The 20,281-nt window shown below is 34.1% G+C and overlaps 1 protein-coding gene across 6 annotated transcripts; it reads right to left on the bottom strand.

Annotated features, from left to right (window-relative positions):
* Nucleotides 1-15,060: 15,060 nt before the first annotated feature.
* LOC110798715 (uncharacterized) lies at nucleotides 15,061-19,620 on the bottom strand. Of its 6 annotated transcripts, none has more exons than XM_056828457.1 (5): nucleotides 17,454-19,620; nucleotides 17,268-17,347; nucleotides 17,087-17,184; nucleotides 15,733-15,893; nucleotides 15,061-15,617 (listed from the first exon to the last, which is right to left on the bottom strand). In XM_056828457.1, exons 2-5 carry the CDS (start codon nucleotides 17,276-17,278, stop codon nucleotides 15,576-15,578), a joined length of 312 nt encoding a protein of 103 aa, XP_056684435.1. In that variant the 5' UTR covers nucleotides 17,279-17,347; nucleotides 17,454-19,620; the 3' UTR covers nucleotides 15,061-15,575. The 6 variants fall into 6 exon arrangements, with proteins under 6 accessions (XP_056684435.1, XP_021859594.1, XP_056684436.1 ...); XM_022003902.2 differs by having other exon boundaries at nucleotides 15,733-15,850; XM_056828458.1 differs by having other exon boundaries at nucleotides 19,234-19,620.
* Nucleotides 19,621-20,281: the final 661 nt, after the last annotated feature.

Here is a 20,281-nt window from a genome sequence, read left to right as displayed (position 1 = left end):
AAACACCATCGATTTTAATTACGAATTAATGATTCCCACTAGCGATTTTATAATATCAAATTATAATAACGACCTTTTAAATTTAAATTGTTTATCATTATACATAAATTTAAATGCAATTTTGAGTTGTTGTATTTTAAAATAAATGTACCTAATAAATCTTATAAATTACATTAGCACAATATCGTTAGATTTTTTTTTCAAAATCTCCATGGATGTTGTTTGAAGCATTGAATCCCCCCATTAACGTTGTTTGAAAAACTCAATTAATTCGTGACGGAAAGACAAAACAAACCCTGAATATTAGTTGTCTTTTTAAGTAAATATTTAAGATGAAAATAATACATCAATTATTTTAATAGATGATGTAATATTTGTAAAATTGTAATTTTCCTTCAAATATAAACAAAATATAATTTTAATAGGAATAATTAACTATTTTATTAAATAAATGAACATATTCTTTTCCTTACTTTTTTGAAAATAATAATGTAATATTTTAGTGAAACTAATATATCATTTATTTTAAATTACGTTATTCTAAAGAGAAAAGTTATTTTCCCTAAAAAAACAAAAGAAAAGTGATTTCTAAATTAATTATCATTTATTTTAACTAAAAAAAAGTAGTATTATCTTTCTGCTGGGAGAAAAGTAAATTAAGCCAAACCTAGGAATTAGGAAAGAATTATATGGTTATTTTTTTTGGTGAAAACCTATGGTTATTGAATCAGTCTAACATACTGCAACTGAAATTTAGGAAAACTATCATTTTATAATAATAAAATATCTTTAACATTTTATTTTCCGAAAATATATTCTTTGTACTTTTGCCTAAAATTAAAACATATTATATGGTATCTAAATATTATAGTTATGGATTATTAACACAACTTAGTATTCCATAATTTTTTTTTGTTTTCTTTATTGAATTTAGTAATACTTAGTTGTATTTATAGTTAAAAAAAAAAGTTATTTTGGTATTTTCGTAAAAAAAGAGTTGTTTCTCAAAATTATTATTTTTATACTATTTTATTTTAAAATTATCGTACCTGCCAATCAGCCATATTAGTTATTCATAGTCTTAACTTTGATTTAATTAGAATTAAATTTTTTAATAAAAAATTTAACTGAAAAATATTTATCTGATTTTTTTTTACAATAACACCATTTGTTTTAGAAAATAACTTCTAAATAATACTATGGGTATGCCAAAATTATATCTAAAGTTTAGGCTAGTAATTAGGGAAATTGTGAACTAAACAAAATTAATTATATACTTTATTTTATTTTTATGGAAGACACCGGTATTTTCATTTTAAGTTTACTAAAATAAATTATAATTTACCTTTTATTTTTGAGGGAAGGTTAGAAAGCTACAATTTGTAATATTGAAGAAATTAAAAGAACTAATGAAATTACAAACATATAAACTAGTAAATTTTCAAAATAAAACTCTGAAATATTAAAAGATTCATCCTATGTTTTTACCAGTCTTTATATTTATTTGATAAAAATATAAGTATGCTAAAATATTTTTGAATGAAAGACAATTATGTTAAGATATTATTTTTATAGCCTAAATAAGATTTTCAGAAATGCAAGATTTATAACTTTTAGAAATTAAACAATTGCTAAATATAAAAAGAAATTTTAGTTTTTTATGAAATAAAAACAAACTAAAGTAGTTGATTTTTACAAAAAAATTGATGCTGTAAAAAATGTCAAAGTTTAAATAAACGCCAAAATTAATATGGATTTTAGAAATATCTCCCAAAATAAATATTCGGTTATGCCAAAAATAAATCAGATAATTATGTTTTAATTTATTTTATTTTGAGAGAAAGATAAAAAAATTTATTTGATTTTTGTGGCCTAAAAATTATTTGTTAAAAATTTGTATATTCGCATTTTTTAAAACATTAGAAAAACTAATATTTTTATAAAATTAAAAAACTACCTAAATGGATTCACATTTACTATGTGAAGAACAACAACATTATGCAGATGCAAACCCCTAAACAAGCTTCATGGATAGTTAAAAAAATATTGGGAGCATCTGCATACATTCAACATTTACCGCAGGGATTTAAGGTGATGATCGAATCAGTCTCATTTCTCTATGTGGAAGATGTAAGACATTATTAGAGGGGTAAATGTAAAGGTTCCTTGGAGAAGCTTAATTTTTAATAATCTTGCACCCCCTAAGTGTGTTTTCATTTGATGGCTTGCTATCTTGGGCAGATTAGCTACGTGCAGCAGGCTTGCTAATTTTGGTGTGCAGTGTGCAGATTTGTGTGGCTTATGTTGTAACAGTGGTGAGACATTAGATCACCTTTTTTTGAGTGCGCTATTAGTAGTGCAGTTTGGGGCAAGTTATGGGTTGGTTGGGTTATAACGGAAAGCCAGAGGGATGGCACAAAGAGTTGCAAAGAGCCATCAATGACTACAACAAGAACAATGATATGCATCAGGTATACAAGTTGGCGTTGACCATTTCTATCTACCAGCTATGGAAAGAGAGAAACAATATAGTCTTTAAGAAGAGTAATCAAGATGTTGAGGGCCTTGTTAGGAAAATTCAATACATGTTTTGTATAAGAGTTTTTAATGCTAAAAAGCTATATAAAATAGCTGCTAGGTTGTTCTAGTTTCAGTTTGGTGTTTCCTTGCAAATTAGCCTGTTGTGGTCTCTTGCTAGGTTGTAAACTGAATTTGTATTCTTTGTTTTCGCTGGTTTCAGCTTTGGTAATGAATGGAAAATATGACATTTACCAAAAATAATAAATAAATTAAAAAAAAACTACCTAAATATAACCTCAAAAGATTTACTGGAATTTTAAATTTACTGAAATTCTAAAACAAAAAGTTATAGATTAATGTAGAAAATCAATAATTAGATAAAAAGTTTTCAAAGTTTAAAATTTATCGGAATTAGTATGTAATATAATATTTCTTAAATTTATCAATTGCTTCCAATGAAAATATTTGACTGGTCATACCAGAAAAAAAAGGAGATAATGTAAGATTTATTTAAAAAAAATGTAATATGCTAACGTAGTTTTAAGGAAAATATGATTACCTTATACTCTGTATCTGATTTTGTGGCATACTTAATTTTTCAACTTTAGTTTTTAAAACATTACAAAAATTATAAAAAAAATTCCGAAATTAGAAAAATAGATTTATTTTATTTTATTAGAAAAATAAATATTACCTGGGTTATTTTAAAGAACGCTTATACCATAAAAAATACTTATACAAATTAATATTTTAATATTTTTTAATGACTGATGAAAAGGTCATTGTGTATAAAGTAATAATAGTCACGACACAACTTAATAATAGTATTTGTTTACGGAACATATTTATTACTGTAAATGTTGCAAGTTTTGTAGAAGCAAGAAGAACTAACTTTAAAATTGCTTCACAATTTCCGACCTATACCAGATAGTAGACAATAAACTAATTAATAAATGAGGTTAGCATTTCAGAAAAAGAATAAACTATAAAAGTTTTTGTTTAGTACCCTTGAAAGCAATATTAGCCACAACCAACCAATTAGGTTATTTGAAAAGGCGTTTCGACACCGGAATAAAATTAGAAATAAATAGATTGCCAATAAGAGTATTGAAGGAAATAATGCCCTTGGTCCAAGTATGCATTCTATGTTAAGTCTAATAAATGCGGTTCAGTATTAATTAACAAGTTAATAATTCAGTGAGATCAAGTGAGTTGAATGCCTAGCTAGAGGCCGCTTCAGTTCAAGTGGAATTAATGATATTAATCCACAGCTTACTCTTGACTGAACCCGTAGGGTCACACAAATAGTACGTAAACGGATCAAGTATTTAATGGCATTAAATACTCTATCTATGGATATTCGGAATCGACGGATCTTGGTTTCAGTGGGAGCTGAGATCGTCACAAGCAAGAAATGAATACTCCGGAAACGATGATATTGCCGGAAACGGAAATATGGATCGTATCGGAAATATAAATATTATCCAAGTCGTAGATGTTGCCGGAAACGGAAACATGGTACGTATCGGAAAATATTATCGGAAATGGAAATATTGCCGGAATCGGAAATGTTGCCGGAAACGGAAATATTGTCAGAATCGGAAATATTATCGGAATCGGAAAATAATTCCGGAAACGGAAATATTAAATATTTTTTCGAAACGGAAATTAATTCCGGAATCGGAAATATTAAATATTGTTCGTATCGGAAATGAATTCCGGAATCGGGAATTTAATCGGAAGCGTATCGTACGAATTAGCATCAGACGAGGCCCGCTAGACGAAGGCCCAGCACGAAGCCAGGCCATCGCCCAGCGAGCTGCACGCACCAACGCACGCCTCGACCAGGCCCAACCAAGGGCGCGCGCGCGCGAGAGCACAACAGCGTGGGTTGTGCGCCTGTCGTGGGCCGCAAGGCTTGCGCGGGTGCACGGCTTGTGCAATGCTTGTGCGGGAAATCCTAATCCTATTAGGATTTGTGCAAAGATTAAAATCCTAATCCTATTAGATTTGTTTTGTTATTTAGAGTCCTAATAAAGTTCTAACTAGCAAATCCACATCCTAGTAGGATTACAATTCCTTTTCCATACTCCTATAAATAGGTGCCTAGGGTCACAATTTATGGGCACGATTGAAGTATTCAAAGGGTAAGTTTTTGAAATAAAAATCAGCCATACACTTGCAAACACTAGCCGAAATTCCTAAGCACCTTGAGGGCGATTCTAGTTGGTCTAACTTGAGGCGGATCCGGACGTACTGTGGACTATCTACGGAGGGACGACATTTGGAGTCCTAAAGACTTGTTCTTGTTCGGTTCGGGCGCAGCTAGGGAAGGCACGCTACAACATGTATGCATCTATTCTATGCTAAATGATTATGTGTAAATAATATGCTTTCCTGGCTTTATGGTTTTTCCGCATGATTTATGAATTGTCATATGTATCATAACCTAACAGTGGTATCACGAGCCTCTTATTATTTTCATAATCTAAATTGCATAAACATGGTTAAATATTACAAATTTGCAAGAATTAAAAGGGGTGATTAATTTTCGTAATTGTTAATTAATTGCAAATTGCGTTTATTTAATTATACGTACGTAGTTTTTCGGCAGTTTCTTCGTTACTCATCCAAATCGAGTGATTTTTGTGTCAATTCCGCATGTAAAAGGCATTCTAAAATTTTGACAAATTTTTTTTTTCCGGCCGAACCCAGAATTCTCAAATTCGAAGCCTAACTATGACTTTTCGGAGGTTTTAGTTTTTCGAATGCAAAATTTCGTAAATTTAAGATGTTAAATTAAATATTTGCGATTCTTGTTGATAAATCTTGAATTTTTGATTGACCTACTGTATATGTTTAACAAGTTTGAATGCCTAGCCTTGTTAATTATGCAATCTAATTTGTAATTATGATTAATTTGTTGAAAATTGGAATAATTTAGAATTAATTTGATTTTCATAATTAATTATAATTTAATTAGATACCTATGATTAAAAACCACCATAAAAATTGTAAATTTATGTTAAATTTTAAATTTTTATGACCTAGACTTGAATCCATGTTAATCGGAAATCAATAAATTAATAAATTATCGATTTTTTGCCCTAAAATTATGAAATTAATATGATTTATTAATTTGTCATTAATTTTGAAAATAAAATTTTTAATTTTTATGCGATTCGCTCATATAACTTGCACGCGCAAAGCAATGGACGCTACGTGTTACCCTTAAAGGGTGTTGTATAGTGCGGGCATGCGACGACGAGCAAGGGAGCTCGTCGCCCATGCGGTACGAATGCAGCGAGCAAGGGCATGGTGCACGAGCACAAGGCAGCAGCCCTGCCTTTGGGTTGTGTGCGATGGGCGCATGGGCAAGGGCGAGAGCAAGGCACGAGTAGTCGCGTGTGGGCAGCAAGCGAGCTGCGCCACAGCGCGCACTGCTTAGCGCAAGCATGCGACGAGCGCTGCGCCCAGCGATGGTGAGCAGCGAACGCGTGCGACGAGCGCTGCGCCCAAAGATGGTGAGCAGCGTGCGCGTGCGACGAGCGTTGCGCCCAGCGATGGTGAGCAGCGTGCTTGTTGCGACGAGCGCTGGCGCGCGCCTTGCGATGGTGAGCAGCAGCGATGCGACGCAGCGCATGGGCTGCGCGCACATGGCCAGCGATGGCTGTGTGCGTGTGGCCCATGGCTGTGCATTGCGTGGGGTTGTTGCATTACGATTAGATCGTTTTAAAATTTTAATTTGAAATTTTCAGTGTTCGTAATTTTAATTAATTTAAAATTAATAATTTAAATTGTTTTCTTGGATTTTAATTTTGAATATTATAATTATAATAAATTTTATTTATTCTAATTATTTTACTAAAATTAAAATCATGAATTAATTTAAATACGACTGAAAAATAAATTAAATAAGCGGATTCAATTATAAATTTATATGAGCTTTAAATTTTAATTAAATTTGTATGTTTCCGGTTAGACTAGAAATACATTTTTATGTTTAAAATTAGTAAAGCATATGAATTTATTGGTTTAAGTGGGAGCCCTTTTTAGTCATAAACTCTTGATTAGGTCTACAAATCCTTAAGGTTAAAACAACTTGATTAGAATTAATAAGGACTGAATAATTTGTAGATTATTGGTGCCCTTGATTAATTGCTGCAAATATTTATGTGATGCATAACATGTTTTACTAACCAGCTATGTGGGACATTCATGATAATGAATGGGTGAATGGTATATATTGTATATGTACTATTTTGCAGGTTATGAAGTGACTAGTATGGCCCAAATAGGATAGAAAATATGGTCTGCGTACCATTAATTTGAATGTAATTGGTCTAAAGTACCAAAATTGTTTTTCAATTCAAATATGGTCTGCGTACCATCAAATAGTTGTAATTAGTTTTAATTATAGCTTATCCTATTTGAAGAAAATGGTGCCTCCCACGGAGATTTTCAAGACGGACTTTGAAGTTGAAGCTTCAAGATGAAGTCGGGCCATACTAGATCACATTTATCTTATGCATGTTTTAAGTTATTTATTGCTTTTAAATATTTCTTAAATATGCATGAGATCAAAGTTTGATTATGTTGCATGATTAAGGATTTTAGTTCACTTAAAATCTAACCAACATAGTAAGAGCCTTAAGTTCCAAACTTAAAAATTGAGTTAAAAGGTGTCATGCCAAAATATACACTTGCTTGGATATCCTTTACATCAATCTAGTAATAGATTTCGCTCAGCGAGGTGTTACTTATTGGTCCTAAAGGGGCAAGGTACACAAATAATTGTGAGTACATGTTAGTTTTGGTGAAACTCAACGATATAAGTAAGGAGTCCTTTTATGTCGTGGCAAAATCGATAGGTTTACCTAATAAGTTCTTAGACGTACCTATCAACCAAGAATAGTTTCTAGACTATTAGCAAAAGGCTTTTGCTTACCTAAGATGTTTTAGGATTAAGTCGACAAACTGTGCTTAATTCTTCAATGATTTTAGGATCTTGGAATCATTTTATTCACACCTGCCGGAACACATAACTTGAATAAAATGCTTAATGAACATTGAATTATGCATGTATGCTAGAATTTAAGTTTATTAAGAGAAACTGTGAATGTTTATTTATTTGTTTATTCTTTTCAATTGTAGTTTTAACTATGGCAAACAACAATTCATTCAACATTCGGTCAATTCTCGAAAAGGAGAAGTTGAACGAGAAAAACTTCCTTGACTGGCAAAGGAACTTGCAAATAGTTCTTATGCAGGAAGAAAAGGAGTATGTCCTGGAAGAGGCGATGCCCGAAGACGCAGGCGACGGGGTCACTCAGGCAGCCCTCAATCGTTGGATTGATGCCAACAAGGATGTGAAATGTCTAATGCTCGCCACCATGAGTGCAGATCTGCAGAAAACGTTCATCAACTCAGATGATTTCACAATCATCAGTGAGTTGAAGAACATGTTCCAAGATCTGGCTCGAGTCGAAAGATTCGAGACTCATAGGCAAATTCTTGAGACCAAGCTTAAGAAAGGCGAGCCCGTAAGTCCACATGTTCTCAACATGATTGGACTCATTGAGAATATGAGTCGGCTGGATCAGCAATTCTCTCAGGAAATGGCTGTAGACACCATCCTCCATTCTCTTCATAACGGGTATGATCAGTTTAAACTGAACTACAGTATGAATAGTCTGGACAAAACGCTCACTGAGCTTCACGGTATGCTGAAAACCGCTGAAAAGACGCTCAAAAGTGATAAGCAAGATGTGCTTATGGTGCGTGGGGGCAAGTTCAAGAAATCTGGAAAGAAGAGGAATGATAAGAAAGGTGGCAACAAGGCCATCCCAACTAAGCAAACTGGCGCCAAGTCTAAAAAGAGGAAGGTCAGTCAACCCACTTCTGAATCCGAATGCTTCTACTGCAAGAAAAAGGGGCATTGGAAGAGAGATTGCTTGAAGCTAAAGGAAGATCAGAAGAACGGAACAGTCGTTCCATCTTCAGGTATTTTCATTATAGACTATATACTTGCTAATTCAACTTCTTGGGTATTAGATACAGGTTGTGGCTCACACTTATGTTCCAATCCATAGGGACTAAGAAGAAGTAGAAAGTTAAGCAAGGGTGAAGTCGACCTACGAGTGGGAAATGGAGCACGGATTGCTGCATTAGCTGTAGGAACTTATTATTTTTCGTTGCCCTCCGGGCTAGTTTTGGAACTGGAAGAATGTTTCCATGTTCCAAGTCTTACTAAAAACATCATTTCAGTTTCTTGCTTAGATGCTAAGGGATTTTCCTTTTTAATAAAAGACAATAGTTGTTCGTTTTATTTTAAAGAGATGTTTTATGGATCTGCTAGATTAGTCAATGGACTTTATTTATTAGATCACGACAAACAAGTATATAACATAAATACCAAAAAGGCCAAAAAGGATGATTCAGATCTCACCTATCTGTGGCATTGTCGATTAGGCCATATAAACTTGAAACGCTTAGAAAGACTTCAAAAGGAAGGAATTCTAGAACCATTTGACTTAGAGGATTATGGTAAATGCGAATCATGTTTACTTGGCAAAATGACAAAGCAACCTTTCTCTAAAGTTGGAGAAAGAGCAAATGAACTATTGGGTTTAATCCATACAGATGTATGTGGACCAATGAGTACAAATGCTAGAGGTGGTTTCAGCTACTTTATCACTTTCACTGATGACTTCAGTAGATATGGTTATGTCTACCTAATGAAGCATAAGTCTGAATCCTTTGACAAATTCAAGGGATTTCAGAGTGAAGTAGAGAATCAATTAGGCAAGAAGATTAAGGCACTGCGGTCTGATAGAGGCGGTGAATATCTGAGCTATGAATTTGATGACCATCTGAAAGAATGTGGAATTCTATCAGAATTGACTCCTCCTGGAACACCACAATGGAACGGTGTGTCGGAACGGAGGAACAGAACCTTGCTAGACATGGTCAGGTCAATGATGGGCCAGGCCGAACTTCCATTAGAATTTTGGGGACATGCACTAAATACAGCTGCACTCACTATAAATAGAGCTCCGTCTAAAGCTGTCGAAAAGACTCCATATGAGTTATGGTTTGGAAAGCCTCCAAATGTGTCTTTTCTTAAGATTTGGGGATGTGAAATATACGTCAAACGATTAATTTCAGACAAACTTCATCCGAAATCTGACAAATGTATCCTTGTGGGCTATCCAAAGGAAACAAAGGGGTATTACTTCTACAATACATCTGAGAACAAGGTGTTTGTTGCTCAAGATTGTGTATTTTTGGAGAAAGATCACATTTCCAAAATAACAAGTGGGAGAAAAGTAGACCTCGAAGAAATTCGAGTCGAACAACAAACTCTAGAGAATGTTCAAGATGACATTCAGGATGAAACTCAGAGATCTTTAGAAGTATCTGGTGAGAATCATGGTCAATCTAGAAATGTTACCCCGCGTAGATCGCAAAGATATAGATCTCAACCGGAAAGGTACTTAGGTATTTTGACGAACGAGAGCTATGACGTTCTATTACTTGAAAGTGATGAACCTGCGACTTACAAACAAGCTATGACGAGCCCTAGCTCCAAGCAATGGCAAGAAGCCATGCAATCTGAATTAGACTCCATGTCTGAAAACCAAGTATGGGATTTGGTCGATTTGCCAGATGGCTACCAAGCCATTCGAAGCAAATGGGTTTTCAAACTGAAAAAGGACAAGGATGGGAAACTTGAAGTTTTCAAAGCTAGATTGGTTGCAAAAGGTTACAGGCAAGTCCACGATGTGGATTACGATGAAACCTTTTCACCAGTTGCAATGCTAAAGTCTATTCGGATAATGTTAGCAATCGCTGCATATTACGATTACGAAATATGGCAGATGGATGTCAAAACTGCTTTCTTAAACGGCGTTTTAACAGAAATTGTGTTTATGACACAGCCTGAAGGTTTTGAGGATCCAAAGAATGCTAAAAAGGTATGCAAGATAAAGAAATCAATCTATGGATTGAAGCGGGCATCAAGAAGCTAGAATATACGTTTTGATGAAGCAGTCAGTAACTTTGGTTTCATCAAGAACGCAGACGAATCTTGTGTATACAAGAAGGTCAGTGGGAGCAAAATTGCTTTTCTAGTATTATATGTCGACGACATATTACTTTGAGATAAATCCTAAATGAGATAGAAAACTGCGAGAATCCTATTCCTAATATGATTCGGAAATAAGAGTCACGTATTGATTGAAATCCTAACGAACCTAGAGTTCGTAACGGGCCCAGACGCATTCCGTCATAAAATTAATACGCACTAAAAGATTCGATTAAATCTCAAACACTACGGATTTCCGGAATCCGAATCTGACTAAGAAAACAGCCCAAACATCGATTTCAACGCCCAGCCCTGGGCGCTGAAATTGCATGGGTCCTATTTTCAACGCCCAGAGCTGGGCGCCGAAATCTTTGACGCCCAGGCCTGGGCGCTGAAAATACCTGGGTACGTGTTTTTTCCTAATTCTTTGTGGATTAGAACTCTGCAATTCTATCTTTCCACGAACTCTTCCCTATAAATACAGCCCCAAATTCGACGTGAAAGGAACACACAACAACACACAATTCATATTCTGAGTATTGACTCCAACCCTTAGCCTAAGCCTCACGCTGCGAAATTGTTCACGCGTTCTGTCGCAATCGATCCATAAATCGAACAGAACGTATCCTGTCCCATAATTTGAGATTCGTTAAATAAAAAGGAGAAATAGCAAAGTCAAAGTGGTTAGTTTTCTGAGAACCGTGACGCACCTCTCAAGGGTGCGTCGTAATGTGTCCCTTTTCGATGATTTAATTGCTTTCCTCGCCCTTTTCATGAACTGTTAAACTAATTAAACCTGATTGTTCTATCACGCCTAACAAATATAATATTTTTGGGAAATTAGATTATCATGCTAGGTCCTTTAAAACAATCTAAATCAGATAATCGCGCTCGATCTAGTATTATATGTTGCATATTATTAAAATCAACTCAGATTAGTTTAATAGTTAACGCATGTCCCTTCAATTATTTATGCTGAGCTAGTAAGGATATCCTGCCTCTGGAGTTATCGAAGAGCGAGTACTCCTCTCGGTAGTTACAGTCCCCCGAACCCTCAATCTCTACCTTGCGGGTGTATGTTGAGATATCCCCACACCAGGGATCACAAGGAAACCTACGGCCGTCGTGGTCAAACATAATTGCACTCCCTTTATGTCACGATAACCGGGTTTTGTCAGTTTTTCTCATTGTCGTTAAAAACTGAATGGCGACTCCTATATTACTAGTTAATTGGGTGTATACTCACAGGAAATCCAATTACACTTGATTGAATAAAAAAGAAGCGTCACACCCACGAGGGACGAGGTCATGCATTAGCCTCGTGCTTTTTCGACCCCCTCACAACGCCCCTTTCCAAGTCGATCTATTTTGTTTTTAATTATCTGTTAGCCTAAAAGTCCAGGAGGCCGTTATTCTTTGTAAGAGTTAATATTCAACCGGCTTGATGCTGTATATAAAGGTCTTTTCTTGAGTTGGTAAAGGAAAATTATGGGTATTTCCCAAACCGAGTCCTTGGTTTTCATCTGTGCAAGTTTATGTATTTAAATTACATAAAGAATTAAGTACAGCAGCTACCAACTCTTTTTCTTAAACCAAAGTGTTTGTAATTAAACTGTTATTGCAGATTTGTAGTAACATATTTAATTAATTTTCTGAAAATTTTAACAGCTTGAAGATTAATATAACCGTGGGTTATAAAAATCTTGTAACCTTGTATTTGAATCTGGTTATGACCGTACACATAAAAGTTGTCACTATATCACAGGTTAATGTCTCCAAGATTGATCAATTTTTTTCAATTAATTAATAGCTAAATTAAGCTGGCGAAGAATATATTAATTCTATTTCTACCTGATTGTGATGGATAATGTGAGTTTACGTTCTCTTAATGTTGATTAGGTAGTCTCTGTGTATCATTTCAGAGGACTTTATGATGGCGAGAAACTGGCTCTGGTAGATCATCTCAACTCTCAAGGGTATAACTATTGTCCACCCTGTTGATGCTTGGCATGGAAGAAACTGCTAGGAAGCAGCAGCACACGTGGAGTAACATTTCAGCTTTCTATTACCTCCATTATTTGTTGTCAAGAGTGTTTCGACTGAACTTTAGTGGTTTCCTGTCTTTAGCCAAAGTACAAGTATCTGTTTAATGAATTTCAAAATGAAGTTCGATCCTGGACGAAGTGTCCCACTTACCTAAGCTTGTCGCTAGAACAGAGAATTCGTCTCCATTATAGATTTTTGGTTTACCTGAAGTCTGAAGAATGCGCCAGAGGAACTGTTTCCTCTGATTTCTCTTGTCCCAAGTGATGAATCCTTCTGTTAGCAGTGGCCAGGGAAACAATCAAGACAATCTGAACAATAAATGTGTATTTTATTTATGGTATAATATCTATTAGTTTATATAAACAAATTACAAATCACCCAATATCTAAATCGACCCCAATGAAATTAATCCCTTATATTTTATTATTTATGGTATTGGTATACTATCTATATAGTTTATTATTTATGGTTTATGGTATACTATCTATATAGTTTTTTATTTATGGTATACTATCTATTATATAGTTTATGTAATCTACAATATAAACAAATAAGAAACTGTCCCAATATCGAAATCGGCCCGAATTAAATTACGAGTAATCCCCCGTAGTTTATTATTTATGGTATACTATCTATATAGTTAATTATTTATGGTATTCTATCTATTATTTATGGTTTATGGTATACTATCGATATAGTTTTTTATGTAGTTTATTTATGGTACACTATCTATATAGTTTATTATATAATTTATTATTTATGGTATTCTATCTATTATTTATGGTTTACGGTATACTATCTATTATATAGTTTATATAATCTACAATATAAAAAAATAAAAAAATGTCCCAATATCTAAATCGGCCCGAATGAAACTAATCTGAACCAATATTCATTTGGAACCTAAGTAATCCGAACCGAATAACTGTGAAATTTGAATCAACCCGTAACTGATCTGAACCGAAGATCCGATACCAATCCGAACCGAAGAACAACTCAAATTTATCAATAGTTCAAACTAAACAACCACATACTTCCTCTGTTATTTTTTAAATGACATGATTATTTAGACACGTTCTCCAATACACGATTTCAAATATTAATATCTTCCATTATGGATAAGAAAAAATTATAAAAAGTTGATATTTAAAAACTATTTATTGAAACGGATCTAACAAGATCCTACACGACTATATCTTTTCGTATGCATAAATCACAAAAGGAAGTCAAAGGAGCTTGTGTGAATAGTGTAAAAAACTCAATTGTGTCATGTAAACAAGAACGGAGGAAGTATTATTTATGAAATAATTCGAGAGTTTGGTCTCAGTTGCTAGTTACATTACTAAATTATGATAATCTTTTATTAATCACTGATATATATTGTTATATTTGCCTTCATTTCATGTTTCGTCTTCTCAACCATACATTAGTAGAAATAAGACTAGATTCACCTAAATTATCACTTTGTAACAATGTGAAAATGTAACCCTTATCGTTTACTAAAATTCTCAGATAGTAAACCATTAATCTCGAACCGTATACGTTAATCCCTTAATAATTTTGTAAGAAAAATTGTTACAAACTTCCTCCGTCTTTTAATACTCGCAACGTTTGGACTTTTGCCACTATTCATATAATCTACTTTGACTATTCGTAGTGTTTTTTATATAAGATAAAACATAGTCATGTGGGATCTTGTTAGATTCGTCTCAATGTGTATTTTCAAAATATCAACTTTTTATAATTTTTGCATAAAGAGAATTTAAGATATAAATGATCAAAGTTGTGCATCGGCATGCGTGAAACTAACAAACGTTGCGAGTATTAAAAGACGGAGGAAGTATAATATTAAAAATAATTGAATATTACCTTTGCCTTAATTACCCTGTGATGAACCATAATTTACATTTGTGATTATGGTGAGCAGTTCACAGGTGTTCTAAGTGAAGAAGCATTCAAGTTATTCATTTTCATTTGGGTTCAGTGTGAGTAATTCGTTTATGCCTCGAGCCCTTTTATTTTATGTTTGTATTTCAAGGATTGATTTCAAGTAATCTAGGATTTTAAAGGTTTGAATTAATGGTTTGTGGGCCTTTAATGGTTCCAAGTTGTATGGACTTTAATTCCATAAAAGACTTTACAAAACATGTTAATTAGTAGTAGTTAAGTTTCGCTGCAAAAGCAAGTCCGCTCCTACAAAAAAGAGGCTTGAGCGAGTGGGGAATTGTATACGGATTCAACCGTTGAGGAAACAATCACTATCTAACCAGTAAGAATAGCTTTTTTTTATAGGACCAGTAGGAGTAGATAATGATATATTGAGTAGAAATAGTATTATTTTATTAGACGGTCCGAGGCTTCTAGTTTGGGGAAATTATTCCCCTTAATCGAGATTGGGCATGGTTGCATTATCTCCAAACATATACAATCAATGTTATTGAATGTGCAGTCTACAAATGTTTTGTTTGACAGTATATTGCAACCAGAAGAAATAAATCGAAACAGATACAGATCATGCTCTAATGACAGTGCAAGAATGGATTCTTCAAGGTCAATATATCAGTCGATGTTATGAGTTGAAACAGAAAGAAATGACCCATGATGCAACATTTGTATAATTGATGAAAAACAAGTAAGCGACTTGAAGAATGTATCTTGAGATATGGAACAAGGGTTGGAATCAGGAGAAGGACGCACGCTCATCTGAAGGAAATGAACCAGTGGAGGATCCATCCAAAGTGGAATCGTTGTAGCGATGGTCTACTGTAGGGCCCAGGCCGGATTTAGGCCAATCTGGTATGTTGGATTGATTTAAGGATGATAGACAACTATTTGACCTTGTATCGAAAAATGGATCAACAGATTGCCCATCAAAGCTTATAGTAGAGGTTGACATGGTTTCTAGCTCTGAGTAGGTGTTGAACTAACCCTTCACATAATCTAAAACACTTTCATCCTCTTCTACCTAACAAATCAGTCAATCATTCAAAGAAAAACGCAAAATTAGTATACACCTAGCATTTTCCCATTCATCTGAGATCCTGTAATCTAAGAAAATAGAAGCGAAAACGGTCTCTTACATGTTTTGTTGAGTACATCTCTACCAGACCACCAGGCACAGGGATTAAAACATGAGTTCCACTGGATTCTTGGTAGGAAAAAAACAGATTTTTTTTTTCTGAATCAGTTCTAGTAACTCTGAATAGGAAAGAGAATTCGTCAAGATCTGCAGGAAGTAAAGCTGGAAAGAGTATTTCCTAATTTATTATTTTGAACTTGGAAGGACGTTTCATTTCTTTGACTGTAGTACTAGTAATAAGACAGTTGTAGCATCACAAATTTTAACATTTGACTACTTGAGTACATAAGAAACTTTGAGTAAAGGGCCCTTCCAAAGCAATTCTACTAAAACCATTCTGCCTTATTTGCTGCTAACCAATTAAACGGGAAAAAAAAATCATAATTCCCAATTCCAATTTCACATAGCTAATTGTCAGCCAATCAACATTACTATACCAATTATAGATAGTATAAAACAACACATAGATCACCAGGGCAGAACAAATTGATCAAGCACAAAGCAATTAACAGTGAAATTACTCTTTACCTTCGCTAAATGTTAGGGTCCAAGAAAATCATTCAAAGAATAAAGTAGAAAAAGATCAATCCCTACATGGCTTACATCCAGGTTTAAGATGGTCAGATAGCACTATTAGGTTAAAATAGTCTCAATTTCTCCCGAATTAAAATAAAGCAGGAGTTAACAGCCCAAATTTTCATCATCGAGCATAAAACTACCAGCAGGTTTACAGGTCAAAGGCTTAACTTAACTGTGATCAATGGCTCAATGATACAAGAAGACTATCGAAGTGTAAAAGGACTTAATTTCATGACATGTAACTGGATATAGTAATAGAGAACTAGAGATATATGCATATCATATTAGATGATACCAATGAAGCAAATACTAAGAGCGCCGTCCAAAATACTAGATTCAGCCTATTATTTCACCCAAGATTCAACCAACAAATAAGACAGAATGTCAAGATTTAGAACTATAAGATTCAAGTTGTTATACTTCATATACCAAACAGTATGCAGTAAAACTAAAGGAGGAAGGGAGTGAACTTGACTCCTCGATCGACAACTTCGAATCAGATATCTAAGAAGTACTAGCGACCGAGGTCGACACGAAATCACAACTTCTCTGTGAAGCCTGTAATCCAGTCACTCACTAAATTAAACCATTGTAATCCCTCATTCCCTCATAAGGATGCGAGTATGCAACATAATTCGTTAACTCATGTAGAACTTAGTCTTTTATCATAATTCTCGAGATTCAAAGTTATTGGCAGTTGGTACTATCACAAATCAAAAGATCCAACAAACCAAAGCAATGTCATAGTTAAACAAATAAGCTACTGTTTTACTCACCCTCTAATCTGTCTTGACCACTGTGGTGGCTCTTGAGATGATGATCTGATGGCAGCATAATCTTCCTCCAACAATTCTTCAATCCCTCTTTTCCTAGCCTAGATGCATATACAGAATATGAAAATCGTATGCAAGTAAAGAACAATTTAACATAGAAACATGTTAAGTGACAAAATCTCACTCTAAGCTCATTCGGGTGCATCTTCAAACTGTTTAAATCATGATGCGACTATAGGTCTTCTCTCAGCATAAGGTTCCATCCTGCAATCCCTCAAAATATTCAAATTTCAAAATAAAGACCATCTGATCACAAATTGCAAAGGCTAACAAAAAATAAAAAGAGAAAGGTTCGTGGTTCTGCTCACACCTTCATTACCCTGCTAGGCGGTACCATGTCCTCTGTATCTATGGGGTCCTAGATCTGGAATCTAATCGTTCTCTTCTATGGACATCCACAGAATTCCCGTTGTCATAATTATGCAACCAAGGCTCTTCTGGTTCATTGGTGAATTTTCCACCATAGGAATCTGATCCCATGCCTGATGGTTCGTGCTTACGATAATTTTTCATATATGTTTAATTCTAGATTATATAAAGTATATAGTAGATTGTACACCATATATAACATACATATTGTACAATTTAGTGTCCAGATTGTACCATATATTGTCCAGATTGTATCACAGGGAACATGACTACATGCGAATCTATGAGCAGACTCTACAATAGGCAAGATTAATACTCCCTTCGTCCCTTAATACTCGACCCGTTTTGACTTTTTTGCACTATTCTCATAATTCACTTTGACCTTATTTTATTTCTAGTGTATGAAAATAAATGTTAGTATATAATATATTGTTGGCTTCATCTTAATATATATTTACAAAATATTAATATTTTTATAAGTTTTTATAATATGTAGTTAAAGAAATTAGTAGTCAAAGTTATGCATTGGCAAGCGTGTCCGGTCAAAACAGGTCAAGTATTAAGGGACAGAGGGAGTACACTACAATCAAATTACATAAATCACTACATGAGGTTCTAGAAGGGTGTTGACTTTGATCTGCTTAACTGCAACAACGGTAAGCATGGGATTCTAACCATTGGGTTCTCAGCAACACTTCGAGAATCCTAGTAAGGGCAGTACAATGGATGCGACTTTATTTTGTATTTACAGTACGTAAGGATAACTACCCAATTACAGTATGACTTCGATTCTTGTTCAAAATCAAAACTTTTTACGTCAATATTAGATCAATGTACATTATAATACCATCACTACAAGTTCACCAATAAGCAAACTAGCTTAAAAAACATAGTCGACAACAACCCACGTACACTGCCCAATGACAAAATCACTAGGATGCAAATGCCAAAACTCAGTTCACATGTTATGAACACATTACTGATGAATACCAAGCGAACTACAATTCTATGATGTTGGTTTGTGGGTATCTATGTTGTCTACATATACATATCATGTGAAAACTATTCCAAACTGGTATCAGATTCTCAAAATGCAAGTAATTGCAACCACGTGAAATAAGAATATCAACACAACAAATTATAGTTAATGATGTTGGCTTGTGGGGAAGTCATTAATCATTCCCTCAAAGTTAACCAACCCAAGATGCTCAAGCAAAAGCAATCGGTTGATCAGTGTTGAAGGTAGTGTTTAACAATCCACAATTCCCCAAATACAAACACTCCTCATTCAGAGTAATTTGCACAATTCGAGCCCAACATTGCAAAGAAGTGCACTAAATCAACATGTTAAAAAAAACTAGAACATACCAGATCAAGCTCTTCATTTCTTGATACAATTCCAATTTAATTCAATTCAATTTCACAATAATCAGCAAAATCATATGCTTAGTAAATATTATTTCAAACAGCACAATTATCATAATTAAATTCCAAAAACTAAACATATTCTGTTTCTTATCAATTGGCCTAACTTTATCTGACCTATTTCAAACAATAATCAAACAAATCAGCTAAAAATAAACAAACAAAATTCAATAACAGGAAAGTATTGAAATTTGAAAGTCACAATCACAATAAAATGTCATTTTAAGTAAAACCAATTATTTGTACTTGTATATTGTACATCTAAACCAACCATGAGCTAAACTAGAATCACTTGCCTATTTATCAAGCTTCTCACTTCCTCCTTCCACCAGTAATGGCAGCTGCCTCAGCTCCTCCTCCTCCCCCTCACGCCTAAGCCTCTGCCGAAAACCGTAGGTCGCCGCCGAACGCATCTTCTAACCACCATGGGTCGCGGCTGGACGCTTTTGCCACCTCCTTGTTGGTTGATCGAACGCCTCTTTTCATTTTCTAGGTATTTGTCACACTAATTTGGGTAGATGAGATCGAGGCAGTAAAAGAAATGGGATGGAGTTTGGCAAAAAAAATTGGAAGAGGAAATGCTAAAGTGAAGGCAGCAGAGATTTGACTTGAAAGGAGAGAGAGAGGAGTGAAATGCATTTGGCGGGCTACTGTACATATTCGTTAACTTCCGTTTGTTTATGTTTCCGTTAACACCATTAAGTTGACATCCACCTTATTTATATACTAGATTAGGGCTCCGTTTGGTAGGGCGTAAAACGTTTTTATGGAAAACGAATTTCCTTTTTTTAATCATTTTACGTTGTTTGGTTGGGTAAGGGATGTAAAACAATTTTCCATTAATCTCTCAAAGATGGAAAACTCTTTTCCATTTGAAAGGAAGGGAAACCACTTTTCCTTCTTTCCTCTTTACCTCCCTCTCCTTTCTTCCCCTCAATCTTCACCATTTTCTCCCATTTTCCTTTAAGTTACCAAACAAAGGAAAACTAGTTTGGAATTGTGTTTTCCCTTGAAAACTATTTTCCATGGAAAATCATTTTACAATGAAAATGTTTTACGCCTTACCAAACGGAGCCTAGATCCCGTGCATGCACAGATATTTTAAAATTATTTGACCAATTTTAACACTATGTAATTATGAAAAATTATTGCATAATTAATAAATCTTGAACATAATCATTTAATCATCATACGAAGTACTTCATATGTAGTTTTTGTCCTACTACGTATTACATATTTTATAAACTTGATACGCTAATTTTGACGAAAGTATTCGATATACTAATATGTTGATTTGACCAAAATATTGAATAAATATATTTTCATTATTAATACAAGTATAAA

The sequence above is a fragment of the Spinacia oleracea genome, chromosome 5 (assembly GCF_020520425.1).
Source record: "Spinacia oleracea cultivar Varoflay chromosome 5, BTI_SOV_V1, whole genome shotgun sequence".
Lineage (NCBI taxonomy): Eukaryota > Viridiplantae > Streptophyta > Magnoliopsida > Caryophyllales > Amaranthaceae > Spinacia > Spinacia oleracea.
The sequence above is the reverse complement of the archived record's forward strand: the minus strand, read 5'-3'. Positions and strand labels throughout refer to the sequence as shown.